Genomic DNA, 16,656 nt, shown 5'->3' on the forward strand with positions numbered 1-16,656 from the left:
GGGAATAATTAAGATTTTTAAAATAATGTTTTTACCACTAATGCTCACCAAGGCTGCATTTATTTGATAAAAAATACAATAAAAACAGTATTATTGTGAAATAGAATTACTATTTAAATGAGCTATTTATATATATATATATATATATATATATATATATATATATATATATATTTGTTGGAATTATATATATAAGTTGTAATTTATTACTGATGCAAAGCTGAATTTTCAGCATCATTACTCTAGTTTTCACTGTCACATGATCCTTCAGAAATCATTCTAATTTGCTGATTTGCTGCTCAGTTATCAATAATGGTTCTTAAAATAATAAATGCTAAAAACAGCTTTTACTCCATAATATATTTGTGTAAATGGTGTTCCATTTTTTTTGTTTTCAGGATTAGAATAGAAAATTTAAAGAACAGCATTTTTCTGAAGTAGAAATCTTTTGTAACATTTTACATGTATTTAATGACACTTTTGATCAATTATATCCTTGCTGAATAAAAGTAAACGTTAAATCATACATTACTCAAACTTTTGAATTGTATTACACCTTCCACAAAAATATTAAGCATATTAATACTATAAACTGTTTTCTACATTGATAATAATCAGAAATTTTTCTTAGATAAAATCAGCATATTAGAATGATTTCTGAAGAATCATGTAATACTGAAGACTGGAGTAATGATGCTGAAAATGTAGATTTGATCACAGGAATAAACAACATTTTAAAATGTATTCAACTAGAAGCAGTTATTTTAAATTGTACAGTAATAATATTTTACAATATTACTTTTTTTACTGTGTTTTTGATCAAATAAATGCAGCCTTGGTGATCAGAAGAGACTTTTAAAAACATTAAAAAATTGTAATTATTCCAAACTTTTGGCCAGTAATGTAGATACCAGATGATTGTCATTTAACAACTAAGATACTAGGGGTAATTTTTAGTGTGACAAAACAAGGAAAAATATATCAATCATTAAACTAATTAATTATCAGACTGAAGTCAAATGTTTTACCATGTTAGTGCCACTAACAATCGCAAAAACATTCTTGCTTTTTTGCTATGTGTTTTTGCTAAAATTACAGGCGAGGGTTGTTACATCTTGTGGTCATCTTGCACAACATTTGCATGAAAATCACCCTGGGAGTTCCTCCAGTCCATTCCTCACCTCATAGTTTTATGCCAGAGGTCAAAACATGGTACAGCGTGGAGACGGACATATTTGTTTCCCCCCGAAGAGCATTCCAGACAGCCGTAGACAGTCTCACGCCTCTGGTGGCCCATTCCACACAAGGCACACGGTCCTTTAGGTATGTTATGGTTGAGCAGATTTACACGTGTGTGCTTTTCATCTCGCAGGTAGGCCGTGGACAAGTCAGTCATGCTGGCAGCCTTCTCATAGTAGTCCGTCACAACATCATCCATGTACATATCAGAGTGAGTGAGCTCTTCAAACGTCCTGTCATCTACAGCAAGCACATGTGACATTTAAAACATTTCTTCAAAATCATTTTGAATATTGCATATGACAACAGAAATTATATCACCTGCTCTGAAAGGATTTCCATAGATGATTCCTGACAGGAATCTTCGAAGTCTTCCAACAGAAAAGCGGCCAATGAATCCTCCAAGCTGCTCACGGATTTGTTCCCTCTCAAATCCTCCTACTGACTCTGGTGCCACACATATGTCTGACCAAAGTTCAACAAAAGGTCATTAGATATAGCAGACATTTTCGAATTTAAGCATTTTCATTGCTCCAGTCTTCAGTGTCATACGATCTTTCAGAAATGACACTAATATGCTTATTTGAAGCTCAAGAAACATTAGCAATGTTGAAAAATGTTGTGCTGATTTGTGGAAATGGTGAAACTTTTTTTTTTTTGATGAATAGGCAGTTCAAAAGAACATAATTTATTTGAAATAGTAATTTTTTGTAATATTATAAATGTTTTTGCTGCCACTTTTGATCTGTTTTGAATGGAAGCCCGTTTCCGCCACTGAACTACTTTTTTTTTTTTTTTTTAAAGGTAATTGTGACTTTTTATCTCACACCTCTGGCTTTTTTTCTTAGAACAGTGTGAAACAGACTCAAATTCTGACTTTTTTCTCATAAAAATCACAATTGCGAGTTATGAAGTCAAAATTGTGAGATATAAATTCTGACTTTATAACATGCAATTGCGAGAAATTGTGAGTTTATATCACAATTCTGAGAAAAAAGTCATAATTGCGAGATATAAACTCGGAATTGCGAGAAAAAAGTCAGAATTGCAAGGTACGAACTTGCATTTCCAAGAAAAAAAAATTGTGAACAAAACAATTCTGACTTTATGTCTCGCAATTTTGAGTTTATATCATGCAATTCTCACAATTCTGACTTTATGACTCGGAATTGCGTGTTTGTCACACAATTCTGAGGAAAAAAGTCAGAATTAAGATAAAAAGTAGCAATAACCTTTTTAAATTTTTTATTCAGTGGCAGAAACAGGCTTCTATAGTTGCTATAAAATATACATTTCTTTAAAACAATCTTATTTCCCCCAAGTCAGAATACTACACTACTGAAATTATGCAGTCATTTAGTGCTTACCGAGACGTCCATCAAGACGCACATAAAGCTCCAGCACACTGAATGCTATGGTCGTGTGAGCTGGAATAACAATGGCTTTATCTCGACCTTTAGGGTTTCGACCATCGTCTATCTGGAACTGTGTGAGATGACAGAGATTATCAGAGAAGCAGATTTCACAACCAAATAGGCCTATAGTGTTTGGGAGGCACACTTGCATTTGTTTACCCTCATGGTAGTTCCTCGCACTCCAGCGTGGACGGTGAGGGAACACTGTCGTGTGGTGCGGATACTCTCCATGACAACACACAGGACGGTCCGACCACTCTCTTTGGACTGACGGATCAAACAGTGATCCAGGTCAACTTTCCTGATTGAAAAAGACGTGAAAAGTAATGAGAATGTAGTGATTCATTTAATCAAGTACACAAGCAAGGGTGCCACTGTACTGAATATTTGCAAGGCCACAGGTAATCACAGCCATTATTTTGAAGATGGAGTTATCCGTAACTTAAAAGGCACCTATTATGCCCCTTTTTACAAGATGTAATATAAGTCTCAGGTGTCTCTAGAATGTGTCTGTGAAGTTTCAGCTTAAAACACCCTACAGATTGTTTATTATATAGTTTTGAAAATGCCCATTTTGAGTGGAAGCAGAAACACTGTTTTCATGCATGTCTCTTTAAATGCAGATGAGCTGCTGCTCCCCGCCCCCTTTTCCAGAATAGGACTGTGTTTGCAACTCCAGACATTTTGCCAAAAAACATATGTTTGGTTTTGATTATCATGTCTATTCCGCTAAAATCATGTGTTTTAAAGCCAAATCAGTTTAATCTGTTAATATATAGTATGGTTTTCTGAGTGCACACATTCAAAGCGAACGCCCAGAAAGCAGCTGTCATACGGCATGTGAGTGCTAAACTATCTCTTTCTCTTTCATGTCTTATTACACTTAAACTGTCAAATACAAGTTTATGTTAAAAACACACAATTTATAGAAACAGTTATGTCTGTTAAGGTCATGGCGTTAAAACTGGTTCATGTCTTCGCTTGCGAAAAAAATGGTGACGCCTTTGGTGGAAATTGTGCAGATTAGGGGCGTCTTCTTCCTAAGTCACGACGAGGGGAGAGAAATCTGAGAGGATCATCATTTCACATGCTTGCAGAAAAATGCTTACCAAAACAAAGTTACTGGGTTGTGAGATGCACCAGGGACACAATTATAGCACTTAAACATGGAAAAAGTCAGATTTTCATGAAATGTCCCCTTTAAATTTGAGACACAATTTTACCTGTTATATGGAAATAATATGATGTAAAGAAAAGGCAAAAAAAACATTTACTTGGGAATCAAGGAAACATGAAAGTTTCGTAAGTGAACCACAAATTTTTGTGAGCAAATACAGAGTTTTTGGGAGTCAAGGGAATGCAAAATGTTGTGAGCGAACCCAAAATTTTTGTGGGTGGAATGCAACAATTTGGAGAGAAAACACAAAAGTTTTGTGAAGAAATCCAACATTTTTTAGTTCAAAGGCGCAAACGCAATGTTTCCTAACCAAATACTGAGTGAATGGGTCTAGCTCTCTCATAAATACAGCCCAGTGTTTCCCATACATTGATTTATTTGTGGCGGCCCACCACAATATCAAAACTGACTGCCACTTATAGACTTTTCAAAAGGCACTGACTTCGTTGAATAAACATGACCACTGCACGTTTCAAATCAAAACGTAGCATGGGTATTTTTATATTTGTGAATATCTGAAGGAAACCAACTGTCTTCAGAAAATTTCATCTAGCTTGTAATGCCTGTTAAAGCAGCGTTCGTGAGGGCAGTGCTGTTTTGTGTGCAGCCATTACCGAGGAAACTGCAATTTCTGCCGCTCCAAAAGCACCACCTAGTGGCAAAGAATGAATTTGCATTTTCATCCAGACCAACGTGAAAATCAACTCAGTTTTACACAGCAAACACACAGAGTTGTAAATGTGAACCAGTATATATATCCTCAGGGGGAAGTCCTGCCACACACAGAGCGTAAGTCTGTGGGAAACACTGCAGCCACTTGTCGCTACCTACTGGCCTAACAACGTCTGTGCAAACAGTGAAGTGATATAAACAGTGAGCATTCCTAATGCTGCTGCTCCAAATACCAGCCAAATTTTATGACTGTCTGGAACTAACTTTTATATATAAAAACATGTACACAGTGTTTTTTTTACCTTGCATTGAGTTCCCTTAATAGTGTAGGAACCTCCACCTCATGCTTGGTCACAATCCCAAATGAGGCCTTTACCGCCACAGAGTCTGAACCACTCACATTTACTCCCACCTCGTGGATCAGATGGTTGCCCAAACGCCCATTTAAAGCAACATCAGACTTGTCTTCATAGTTTAGGAGCTGATATGAAGAGACCCCTATCAAAAAAAGCGCAAAAGACACCTTCATTCATAACAAAAACTACTGTATGCATATATGAAAAAAATCAGTATATAACAAGTTTCTATACAAACATGCAAATAAAAAATTCTACATGAATGTTTGACTGAAGGCATAAGAATCAAGTGTTTGTTCATCTGTAGCTAATTTATATCAAATTCTTAAATATTTCTGTCTCACCTGCTGTGATCTCTTTCTCTCCCACGAGTATGTCTTTCAGTGAGAAGGGGGTTGTGGCATATTTGGTCTTCTTCCAGAAATGTCGTCTCCTCTTCCTCGTCACCAGGCTGAGGGGTTGATATCGGTCCGCTTCACTTAGACTGGGCACAGGAACAAGACGTCCAGTGTCCCCAACCTGCTTCACAAAGTTCTTAGTTGCTGCCGCAAACATGACTGCAGTTCACCGAAGCTTGAACATATCGTTACTGTGTCTGTTCATTCAAAATAGTATGAATTTGAGTTGGTTCTAGTTGTGGCAACATCGCTACCTGTTCGAGGCTAAATGAGAAGCAGAGGTGCTGCTTAGGTTTGTCCAACCAGATCATAAATAATAAAGTGGCCGTAAGCTGATCTGGGTGTTCTCTGCCATATGTGTAGTGTCTTATAGGGTTCAAATAAATAGGCCTGACACCATCACATCTGTTATAAGTAACTCACTCTAATCCAGAACAGATTGTAGTTGAGTTTATAGTGAGTATAATTATCTTGTTAATGCTTGTTCAGTATTATTTCATATTATTTTTTAAACAGAAAGCAATTAGCTTGATTGTTCTGTAATTACCTAGTTTACATTACTTGTAATGAGGTTTTTAATGTATACAGCATTGCAGATCTGATGACCTTTTTTTGTATAGCATAATAGGATTAAGCTAGTTTACATTAATAATATTTGTGGTAATTTGTATGACAAATATTTTATTTTATTGGTAACACTATGCAGTAAGGTTCCGTTTGTTAACTTTAGTTAACTATAGTATTTAATATGAACTAACAATATGAACTAAAAATAATTAATTTTTAACTTTAGCTTAAGGTAATTTAAATATTTACTAATACATTATTAAAATTAAAAGTTGTATTTGTTAATATTATTTAATGGGCATTAGCTAACATGAACTAAAAAACATGTATTTTTTATAACAAACGTTAAAGATTCATAAATATCTTAATGCAGTAACATTTAGTAATGGGACTTTTTTTTTATAAAGTGTTACAACTGAATTGAATTGAATTGAATTTTGTTAATTTGTAATTTTGTTTGTTTATTTTGTTTGTTTTGTTTTTAGCTTAGTTTAGTTTTAGTTTCTTTTTTTGTTTTTATTTTTTTTTATTTTTTAGTTTTTTAGTTTTCAGGTATTTCTTGTTACATACTGACCAAGTCAGCTTCAGCCGGAGAAATAATAAATGTTTCAAAGTATAAAATAAACCACATATGTACACACATATGTACCACATCTAAAAAATAACAACTAACAAAAAACTGTTGTATTTTTATAAACAAACATTGAAGATTAATTTAATTTAATTTGTTGTTTAGTTTTTTTAGCTTTTAGTTTAGTTTTGTTTTAGTTTCTTTTCTTTCTTTTTTGTTTACATTTTTTCAGTTTAGTTTTGTTTTAGTTTCTTAGTTCGTTTTGTTTTGTTTTAGTTTCCAGGTATTTCTTGTTATACTGACAAAGTCAACTTTAGCCAGAGAAATAATAAATGTTTCAAAGTAGAAAAGAAACCACACATGTAAGAGATAAATCATGTCATGTTTTACCAGAATAACATCTGAAGAATAACAGCTTTTGCTTTGAGTTTAAATTATTTTATGGCATGCTATATTTAAGATGGATCAGAAAATCTACAATCTGTGAAGTCTGGTGATGCAGTGATAAACTGTGGTTTAAGACCAAAAGATGTTTCTCACCTTATAACCGAACAGGATCTATTTGCTTACACTAACAATGTGGCTTCTTTCTACTGTGGTAGAAGGGAACCTGTGAGTCTGCATAAAGCAGTTTGTTAGAATATGTTTATTCTCCAGCACACAAGGTTCTTTTGGCTAAAATGTATTTACGTAATGACTCACTCATTTGTGACCTCATGTGGCTCCTCTTTATGTCCACTGATGGGTGGAGACAACTGAGGTCCGTTACTGTTGAAGGCACACTGGTAAAACATTAATGGAGAAAAAGAGCTTTTGTAAAGAGTTGTTTATAGTTTCTAGAACACGCTCCGTACAGTAATTCATTGTGATGGCAGCCAAGAATGTCCTGAGGTCACTGTGTTAGTCTGGCAATTATGACGATAAGGTGGGAGAATGTTTGCAACGGGAATAACCTTCTTCATTTAGAACTGTACAAACAACTGTAATGACATGAATAGGAGGGAAACAGTTTAAAAACCCAAATTTGTCTTGAAGTAATTTGCCTTCTTAGATGCAGAAAGATTTGTGCAATTAGGCTGGCCGAGTATGAATGACCAATCCTGTAGTGGTTTCAAAATGAACCCTGACCCACCAAAGTTTCTTTAGAGGTACAAAGCCTATAACTCTGTTACTAAAGAAATCACACAGAAATGTAAATTCTGTCATCATCTACTCATGTTGTTCCAAATTTGTATGACAAAATGTTTGTGTGCGTTTGGCTGCATTTATTTTAACACTTTTTAAAATGCATTTTACTCTATTTACTCTATTTTATTTAAGTCTTCAGTGTCACATGATCCTTCAGAAATGATTCTAATATGCTGATTTGGTGCTCAAGAAACATTTATTTGTATTATAAGCTGAAAACAGTTCTGATGCTTAATATTTGAATCTTCTTTTGAATTTCTTGAATAAAGTGTTTAAAAACAGCATTTATTTGAAATAAAAATCTTTTAAAACATTACAAATATCTTTATTGCCACTTTTGATCAATTAAATGTTATATATATGTAAACAGTTACATTAAATCATTATTGCATATGGGTATAACATTTAAATTACATTTACATATAAATATTAATGGTAATCATGACCTTCATCAGCTCCTTGCATTACAGCATGAAAGACTGACAGGAATATCTCATGTTAATGAGTTTTAACTCATGAATATTAATGAGAGTATTGACTAATTCATGTTTACTAGCTTAGCAAATGGTCATGTTTAGCACTTTATGCCTTCGGGTGCAATATAAGTGTCTTACATTAAGGCAACTACAGACCTAAAGGCATATTTTAAACCAAAATGAATTGTTTTGTGTTTTGTAACTGTTTTAGTATTTGAATTACTACAAAAAAAAAAAGTATTTTTGTCTGGGCAACATCAGTAAAAAAAAGGTTTGTTTTTTATGTGTGTCAAACTCGTCAATTAACAAATACGTTCACCAGTTCTACACATTACATACGTATTACGTGCGGTAGTGTTTTGAAATGAGGAGGCAAAATTCTTAAATTCAATTTGAATCAAATTTAAATTAATGTCCCAGTCACATTCTCTTGGTTAAATAAATATAAAAAAATCTATGTATATTTTTACATTAGCAATGTAATCAGTATTTTATTTATCAAAGTCAAGAATGAATCTCATCAAGTTATTTGACATTTATTCCAAAATAATAACTCAAGGCAGTAACAATTTAAAAATATTTTTTATTTGTCAACTTATGTGCAACTATTCTTCGTAATATTTCACTTTCAACTATTTTGGAATTTTGATCATCAGTCATCAAAGCTCGGTAAGTATTGGTCCCTCCCTGCTGAAAAAACAGCTAAAACCAGCCTAGGCTGGTTGGCTGGTCTTAACTGGTTTAAGCTGGAAGTAGCTGGTTTTAGCTGGTCTCCCAGCTTAGCTAGGCTGGTCAGGCTGGTTTTAGCTGGTTGTTCCAACTGGTCTCCCAGCCTGACCAGCTATGCCTGGAAGTGGCCAAAACCCCTCTAAAACCAGCCTACTGACCAGCTAAAACCAGCTAACCAGCTTAGGGCCCAGCAGGGCACGGAAATTTAGCCTAACGTTACTTTAAATTTCACCAACCTCACTAAAAATTCCCACAGATCACGTTTTCATGCCAAGTCTTATTTTGTAACAAAGTGGTTATATTTAAGTGTGTGAGTTGTAAATTAATCCTCCCATTATGGCCATTATATTGTTCTTTCCGACTGATTCGCGAACAAGCATGAACATAAGAGGTGGGATTTAGCACATGAACCAATCACAGCCGATCATATCCAGTCATATCCAATTATATCGCGATGGAGGTATTGCCTTCTCTCACGTGACTTTTCCCTATTCATTCTCAATTACCCCCCACCAAACCCACCGCACAGTGCACATTTTAGACTGTCTGTTAAAACTCAATGTACTCAGGGGAGGTGAGAGAGACGCGGACTCCCGCTGTAACTTTACCTGCTTTCCTTTAGAATAACGAGTGATTTATACACTTTTTAAAGTTATATTTTGTAATATTATCGTTGTTTTATTTTTGTATTTTCTCATTCAGTATTTTGAGGAAGCACTGCCACCCTTGCCATAATACATACATACATAAACCCACTACATATACACTGAAAATTTGGTGAAGGATTTACTTCTTCACTCAGAAATAGACTATAAATTCCACAGTTATGAAGAAATTGCAAGTAAATGAAAGTGAAGTAGAAACACTGAGATTATACTGAGTATTTTCTTGTAAATCCTACTATAATAATCTTTGTTTTATTTACATCTTTGAAAAATTATTTTTTATAATGTGGTTATCCTACAATTAAAGCCAATTGGTGTCTGGTGAATGATGCTGGTGAGCATTTGAGTGTAATGACAGTGATACATGATGCTTTCTGCTTCATGTTCTTCCTAAGCGTGCATCATCTTAGGAAAGACTAGAGACTAGAGTTATTTTTGCTCCCGCTAGATGAGAGGCTGGAGAACCACAGGGCGGGGGCGCACAGGCTGCCTGGAGTTTCATACAGGAGCGTCTGCACAGAGGCTGGCAGCTGTGCTCTCGGGTAGAGTGGGCATCTTGTGGAGCGTATGGTGAAGTTGTGATTTTTTCATAGTCTACCTCCTGTGGCAGGCACGGGCAAGGCCTGCACCTCCCTGTTGTGAAAATGACTGCAGCTCATCGCCTCAGGATACCTGTATGGCTGGGGATCTGTTTGGCCCAGGTGTTATTGATCACGTGCCAGGATATCAAGATCGGTGAGTAACCTGTCTCATACTTCACCAACCTAATACGGCAGGTGAAGACTGATACTCTGTGTGCCAGTATGCGCAACTGTAGTATTTGATAGAAATATGTAAAAAGTGCTTGAAAGAGGTGGAATAAGTTACAATTACCTTGTTTACACCTGAATAATCATTCTGTAAAATACAATGGCCTTTCTGACTTCTTTTACTTTAATATCTGAGAAAACAAGATCACATCATGGTGTTTTTTGGGTGTCGGTGGAAATTATTTAGGCTATAGATTATTATGAAGATAATAGAATATGCAAAATGTTTGATTTACATTTAGACTAATTTGTCTGGAATGTTTAAAGTGTTTAAAGTTTAATATGTTTACCACTGCTGTATGTTTTTTTTTTTTTTTTGCATAACTCCAGTTTAATTATGTAAATTATGCATGAAGTACGGGTATTTTGAGACACTTATGATAATTTGTCCCGATTTGCTTTTTAAAGTATGATCCAGATGGTTAGATAAAAAAAAAGATTTTTCAAAGTTGTTAAATTGTTTTAGAAGAAAATACTATAATGTTTTTTCTACTTCAAAATGTCATGTTTAATTCATTCTACTTGCCATTTCTTTGTAAATGTGAAATTTACTAGCAATATCTGAGTGAAAATTGTTTCAGTGTAAAACCTAAACTACTTTTTTTCCCTGTGTAATTCAGGATGAAATTAATGCTTAAAATAAACCCCAAAATTAAAACTCTGTCATCGCTTACTCACCTTGTGTTGTTTTAAGCCTGTATGACTCAGTCTCTGTGCACTTTCATTTTTTAAAAACCCTCATTTAATGTTCCACAGAAGAAAAAAGTCATACAGGTATGGAACAACATTAGTGTGAGTAAGATGACAGAATTTTCATTTTTGGTTAAACTCCAAATTCATCCTATTAAGTCCCATTTATGTCCCATTTATGTTATGACCAGCATTAAAAAAGGATATGAGGTGATGAAATAGCCATATTTCTGAATCAAGTTAACGCTGACATGAAGAAGGACCTTCATTACTCGAATAGAATCCTTCCTTGCACAATTTGAATTTCTTAGTTAATAGTAAACTAGCAAGCTAAATTTCCTGATCTTCTGCTTTGTCAGCGCTCTCTGGAGTTGGAGGCATAATTTCATGGCCTTGTGTATAATGATGTGAGGTTTTCACGGACCAAAGCAGGCCACCAATTGTGGTCGCTGTTCTTCCCAAAAGAGATGCTAGACACACCCAATCATGTGGCAAATGCGTTTGCCTGAAATCCAACCATGATGTTTTCACATTCACTTTAGTCTAACACTACAATTCAGGTGAAGTTATTGATCAGCACTGTCCGGTAGCTCAGCAGGAATAGATTGGGAGTCTAAAATGACATTGAATTTAAAACTTTGGCATGGTGAATTCATGCAATCACACTTAAACCTTAGTTTCAAGGGATTGTTTACCCAACACTCTTCAAAATGTCCTTCACAGTGATGCCATAGAAGAGCCATTTTTGGTTCCACAAAAAAACATTTAGTCAAATGTTCTTTAAAAAACAACTCTTTCTTACCTTTTTATAATCTGAAGAACCTTTCTTGCCACAAAGAACCTTTTGTGAAACAGAAGCACCTTTATTTTTTAAATTCTGTCCACAATTACAGTACTCACTCTCAAGTTGTTTCAAACGTCTATGAGTTTCTTTCTTCTGTTGTAAATAAAAGATCTTTTTAAAGAAAAAAAAGAAGCGTATACAGATTTGTAGCAACCTGTGAGTAACTGAGTGACAGAATTTGAATTTTTAGGTGAACTTTTCCTTTATTGTACATCAGTCTGGTCTAATATACAGATACATAAAACAACGTGTGTGAGCTTCTCACAGTCATTATCCCACATGGAGACACGTCATGACCCTTATGAGAGCCAGCTTGTAATGTTTTATGAGGGGGAGGGTGTTAAGTCAATCACAGGATCACTTACAGAGAAATTTGCTTCTACCAATATGACAAATACATTCTATACATGAAAATATAGTAAAGAAATGTACATTCCAAAGAGGATATTTTTGTTAAAAACTTCAGACAGAGGGCGTGCCTTTTCACTTCGACAGAAATAAAAGTTACCCACAGACTAAAGTTAAGCGTAACCTATAATAGAGGCTGCTGTGGTTACCCCAAAATAACGTATGTGCTTTTCCACTAAATTGGTACTTGCTTTCTTTCTTTCTTTCTTTCTTTCTTTCTTTCTTAAATAGGCTAGTTTTATACAGCTGAGTAGCAGCAGGTGTCCTGCTGCTAGTAGTTTTACTGCTTCAGTGCTATTGACAATACTGAAAATGATTTACATTTCATATTATTTTAGGCTTAGTGAAGTTTAGACAGGCATTAAGCAGACTAAGTGGGCAAACATAATATTTAGCCATTATATTTTAAATATTCATTTACAAATTACATTTGGGATTTAACTTAAATGATCAGTTTAGGTTTTCAGCAGTTGCTGTATTAGTGATTGAATTTTCATGTAATTATATCATCATTTAAAAAAATATTTATTTATTTTTAAGTTATACATTTATATTGTAAGTATTTATGAAATATTCTGTTAATTTGTTTCACAAAGTCTATAATTTTGGGAAGAAAAAGTGAAGAGAAATTTCACTCAATCTTCTTAATTGCTTGGAATGTCTTTATGACATAATTTGGGCCTTTACTGAAACAATTACAGCTGTCCCAAACGCCTCTGAGGCAACAAATGTCTCCTAAAATAATTCTTACCTTGCATAAAGCTGTCTGCACTTCCACTGTGTTCCTGCACTAGAGAACTGCATTAAAGGCTTGTAGATACAGTCATACACATTATTGCTTAATTAGAGCAGTGGAAGCAATAGTTGCCAGCCCTCAGAATAGTCTCTGATGTGACAGACTTTGAGCATCAGAACTGATATTTACTCTGTCTGCCACCTATGTCATGCTACAGCATCTAATCAAGAGTTATCACAGCCTGGAGCTGTCACTCACAGTCACAGAAAATGATGATCGGTATTCTGACTGATGATATAATGTCATAAATTATATATTACTCTATAATTATGTTAAAGTATTAAACGGAAGGTCTTAAGTATGCATCACTACATGCACACTGTGATACTGTCAGTAATCTCCTGTAGTTTGAATATGTTATATGGAAAATGGGCGAAAAGATGATGCAGTTTAATTTATTTTTACAAAATAGACAATTTTGTGTCAAACCGGAAACGTTAGGACAGGATAAGATATGAAAAAAAAGAAAGATTAAAGAATGTTTTAAACCATTTGAGCACAGAGAAAACCTTAAAGTAAAGAAAATGAAAGATGTACTGTATTGTACAGGCCAGATATACCCAAACCAGGGCCTGTGGGCCAAAATTGGCCCCTGATGATCTTTGATTTTGTCTGCCTTGCCATATCACAATAGTGAGGGGGGAAAACATGCCATTGAAGCATGTATACAGGTGCATCTCAAAAAATTTGAATATCGTGAAAAAGTTCATTTTTTTCTGTAACTTATTTCAAAAACTGAAACTTTCATATACCGTATTCTAGATTCATTACATGTAAAGCAAAACATTTCAAAAGTTTATTTGTTTAAATTAGAGTTTACAGCTCATGAACGTCAAAAAATCCAGTATCATTGAGGTGTGGCATAGAAGAGATCAGCCTGTGGCACTGCTGAGGCACTGTTGAGCCTTCAGCTCGTCTGTATGTTGTTGGATCGACTGTTTCTCATCTTTCTCTTGAAAATATCTCATAGATTCTCTATGGGGTTACGGTCAGGCGTGTTGGCTGGCCAATCAAGCACAGTAAGATCATGGTCAGCAAACCACTTGGAAGTGGTTTTGGCACTTTGAGGAGGTGCTAAAGTCCTGCTGGAAAAGCTGGAAAGCTTGTCAGCAGATGGAAGCATATAGTGCTCCAAAGTAGACGGCTGCATGGACAAAACACAATGGACCAACACCAGCAGACGTCAGGGCACCCCAAATCATCACTGACCTCAGAAACTTCACACTGGACTTCAAGCAGCTTGGATTCTTGTATTCTTGCATTCAGCTTGTGTCTTCCTCCAGACTCTGGAACCATGATTTCAACATGAATTGCAAAATTTACTTTTAACTGAAAAGAGGACTTTGGACCACTGAGCAACAATCCAGTTCTTTTTCTCCTAAGATGCTTCTGATGTTGTTTCTGTTTCAGAAGTGGCTTGATAGCCCTTTTCCTGAAGAAGCTCTCCCAAGTGTTTGAATTGGCTTTGCTTGACAGTTTTCTCAAGCTTGCAGTCATTCATGTTGCTTGTGCACCTTTTTCTACGCATTTTCTTCATTCCAGTCAACTCAATTTAATATGCTTTGATACAGCACTCTGTAAACAGCCACCCCATTTAGTAATGACCTTCTGTGACTTACCCTCTTTGTGGAGGGTGTCAAAGATTGTCTTCTGGACCAAGTCAGCAGTCTTCCATATTATTGTGGTTTCAAAGAACAAGAGATACCCGGAATGCATACTGTTGGGATGGCCATTAAATGAAACTCAAACATAAATATTGTAATATTTTGAGATACTAGATTTTTGACTTTCATGAGCTGTAAGCTCCAATTCTCAAAATTGAAACTTTTGAAATGTTTTAGTTTTAGTTGTAATGAATCTAGAATATATGAAAGTTTCAGTTTTTGAAATAAGTTACAGAAAAAAATGAACTTTTTCACAAAATTCTATTTTTTTGAGATGCACCTGTTATTTTTTTGGTGATTTTTAGTATGTGGAGAAGTGAAGAGAATATAACTAAATTTGATTTTGGATATAATGCAACATTTACCTTTGTCAAGTTAAATGTTTGGCCCTTCATAGTCCAAACTTGGGGCACCTCTAATGTAGACAGACCCGCTTTATAATTTGACTCAAAAAAAGAAGGTTCAAGAAGTCTTAATGTGGTACACGAGAGGTGAATCCTCAATGGACTGAGTGGAAAATGGCTGAAGGCCTCCAGCTGCAGACCTCAATTACAGGGTGTGGTATATGATGTGATCACCAGCTACGAGGGCAAGCAGGATGAATGGTGCCCTTGCTCTAGTTCTCGTTTTTATACTTTGATTATAATTATAGTTACTTACAGTACATGTCCTTGTGAAGGGCAGATTGTGGACCAGGCCAGTGTGACTAGTGCTCTATTACAGGCCATCGTCTGAGGGGTTTGTGGTGTATAGATACATGTTACTTTATATGTAAAGCTGATATAGACTGACAAACACAGGTTAAACTGCTACTGACCATGCCACAATGTGAAATTAAATGAAGAAATTAAAAATGTTATCCATTCCCGGCCTTCCCTCAGCACTAAAAGTGTCTCCTGAACAACTTTGGTATATTTTTGATATTTGATGTAGTAAATTCATAGTAAATTGTTGTCTCTTTTGCAATGTTTTACGCAGGCCCAAATATGGTGCCCATTCTTGTAATGCTGCAACTTTAATTTCCCATATTTGGATATTGTATATAGCAACTGAGAAGGGAGCTCCTTTGAAAATTTAGATTTGATTAAAACAATAGATTACCATAAAATAGTTTCATAGTAATTCTTTTTTATTACTAGCAGTGCAGAAATCGCTTACAGCAGCTCCATTTTGGCATCTCCCTCAGTGATGAAAGAAATATTCAACCTTGGTGATTTTTTCTCTCAATGACAGTGGTGGTAACACATTGCAATGGTTAATTTTTAAAAGTTTTTGTAAGGACTGTTAGCTGTCAGGACACCTTAAGGTATATGAAGCAATATCTTGGCAGTATGTCTGAAGAGTAGAGTGGTAATCCACCTTTTTCTTCAACGTGGAAGTAAGTATATGGGTGGAACTTATGCTTTATTAGCCATTATAAGGAAATAACGGGAAGAATAACAAGGTGCAGTAAACGGTAAAACTGTTTGCAGAACAAACCAGTCTGAAAAAAAAAAACAACAGACACCATCACAAAATGTGTAATGGTTTTACTGGTTATCATGGGACTTGTATTGGTTTTAATGGAAACCGTAATGGACACTGTTGGTCTCTACTGGTAATTGTTCACCTTCTATTGGTGGCTTGTTAAAATCAATAAATCCTAATGGAATATGTCCCAAAACACACTACAGAAAACTATTTTTAATGGTTTTAATGGTTAAAAGTTGATGGTTTATAATGGTATTTCTAGTGGAAACCATTAGAATTTTCTGTAATGGTTCTATTGTTTTTTTTCAGCAGGGTTAATTGATAATACATCAAAATAATATGGTAAGACACACCAATTTGCAATACAAAGCAGCAAAACGAGCAGTTTTGTACAGCTAAAAATAGCTGGACTAGGATGAAGTCAAGGATGAGGGTGAACCGGAAGTCAAAGCCATAACATTTACAAATGGCCTCGCCAAAAAGGTGGATAAACATGAGAATTAGCTCATTTACTGGAACAAA

The 16,656-nt window shown here is 35.1% G+C and overlaps 2 protein-coding genes across 2 annotated transcripts in view; one reads left to right on the forward strand and one right to left on the reverse strand.

Annotated features, from left to right (window-relative positions):
* Positions 1–274: 274 nt before the first annotated feature.
* pjvk (pejvakin) lies at positions 275–6,965 on the reverse strand. Its single transcript, XM_051112685.1, has 7 exons — positions 6,936–6,965; positions 5,204–5,454; positions 4,806–5,001; positions 2,814–2,955; positions 2,607–2,724; positions 1,561–1,704; positions 275–1,479 (listed from the first exon to the last, which is right to left on the reverse strand). The coding sequence occupies exons 2-7, from the start codon at positions 5,412–5,414 to the stop codon at positions 1,178–1,180; spliced, it is 1,113 nt and encodes a 370-aa protein (XP_050968642.1). The 5' UTR covers positions 5,415–5,454; positions 6,936–6,965; the 3' UTR covers positions 275–1,177.
* Positions 6,966–9,842: 2,877 nt separating this feature from the next.
* The window catches only part of col5a2b (collagen, type V, alpha 2b), a 33,446-nt gene continuing 26,632 nt past the window's right edge, over positions 9,843–16,656 (forward strand). Inside the window, exon 1 of the mRNA XM_051113418.1 lies at positions 9,843–10,188. Within this exon, the coding sequence (XP_050969375.1) occupies positions 10,098–10,188 (91 nt within the window). The 5' untranslated portion in view covers positions 9,843–10,097. The remainder of the gene's footprint in view (positions 10,189–16,656) is intronic.

The sequence above is a fragment of the Labeo rohita genome, chromosome 6, assembly GCF_022985175.1.
Source record: "Labeo rohita strain BAU-BD-2019 chromosome 6, IGBB_LRoh.1.0, whole genome shotgun sequence".
In the NCBI taxonomy this organism is placed as follows: Eukaryota; Metazoa; Chordata; class Actinopteri; order Cypriniformes; family Cyprinidae; genus Labeo; species Labeo rohita.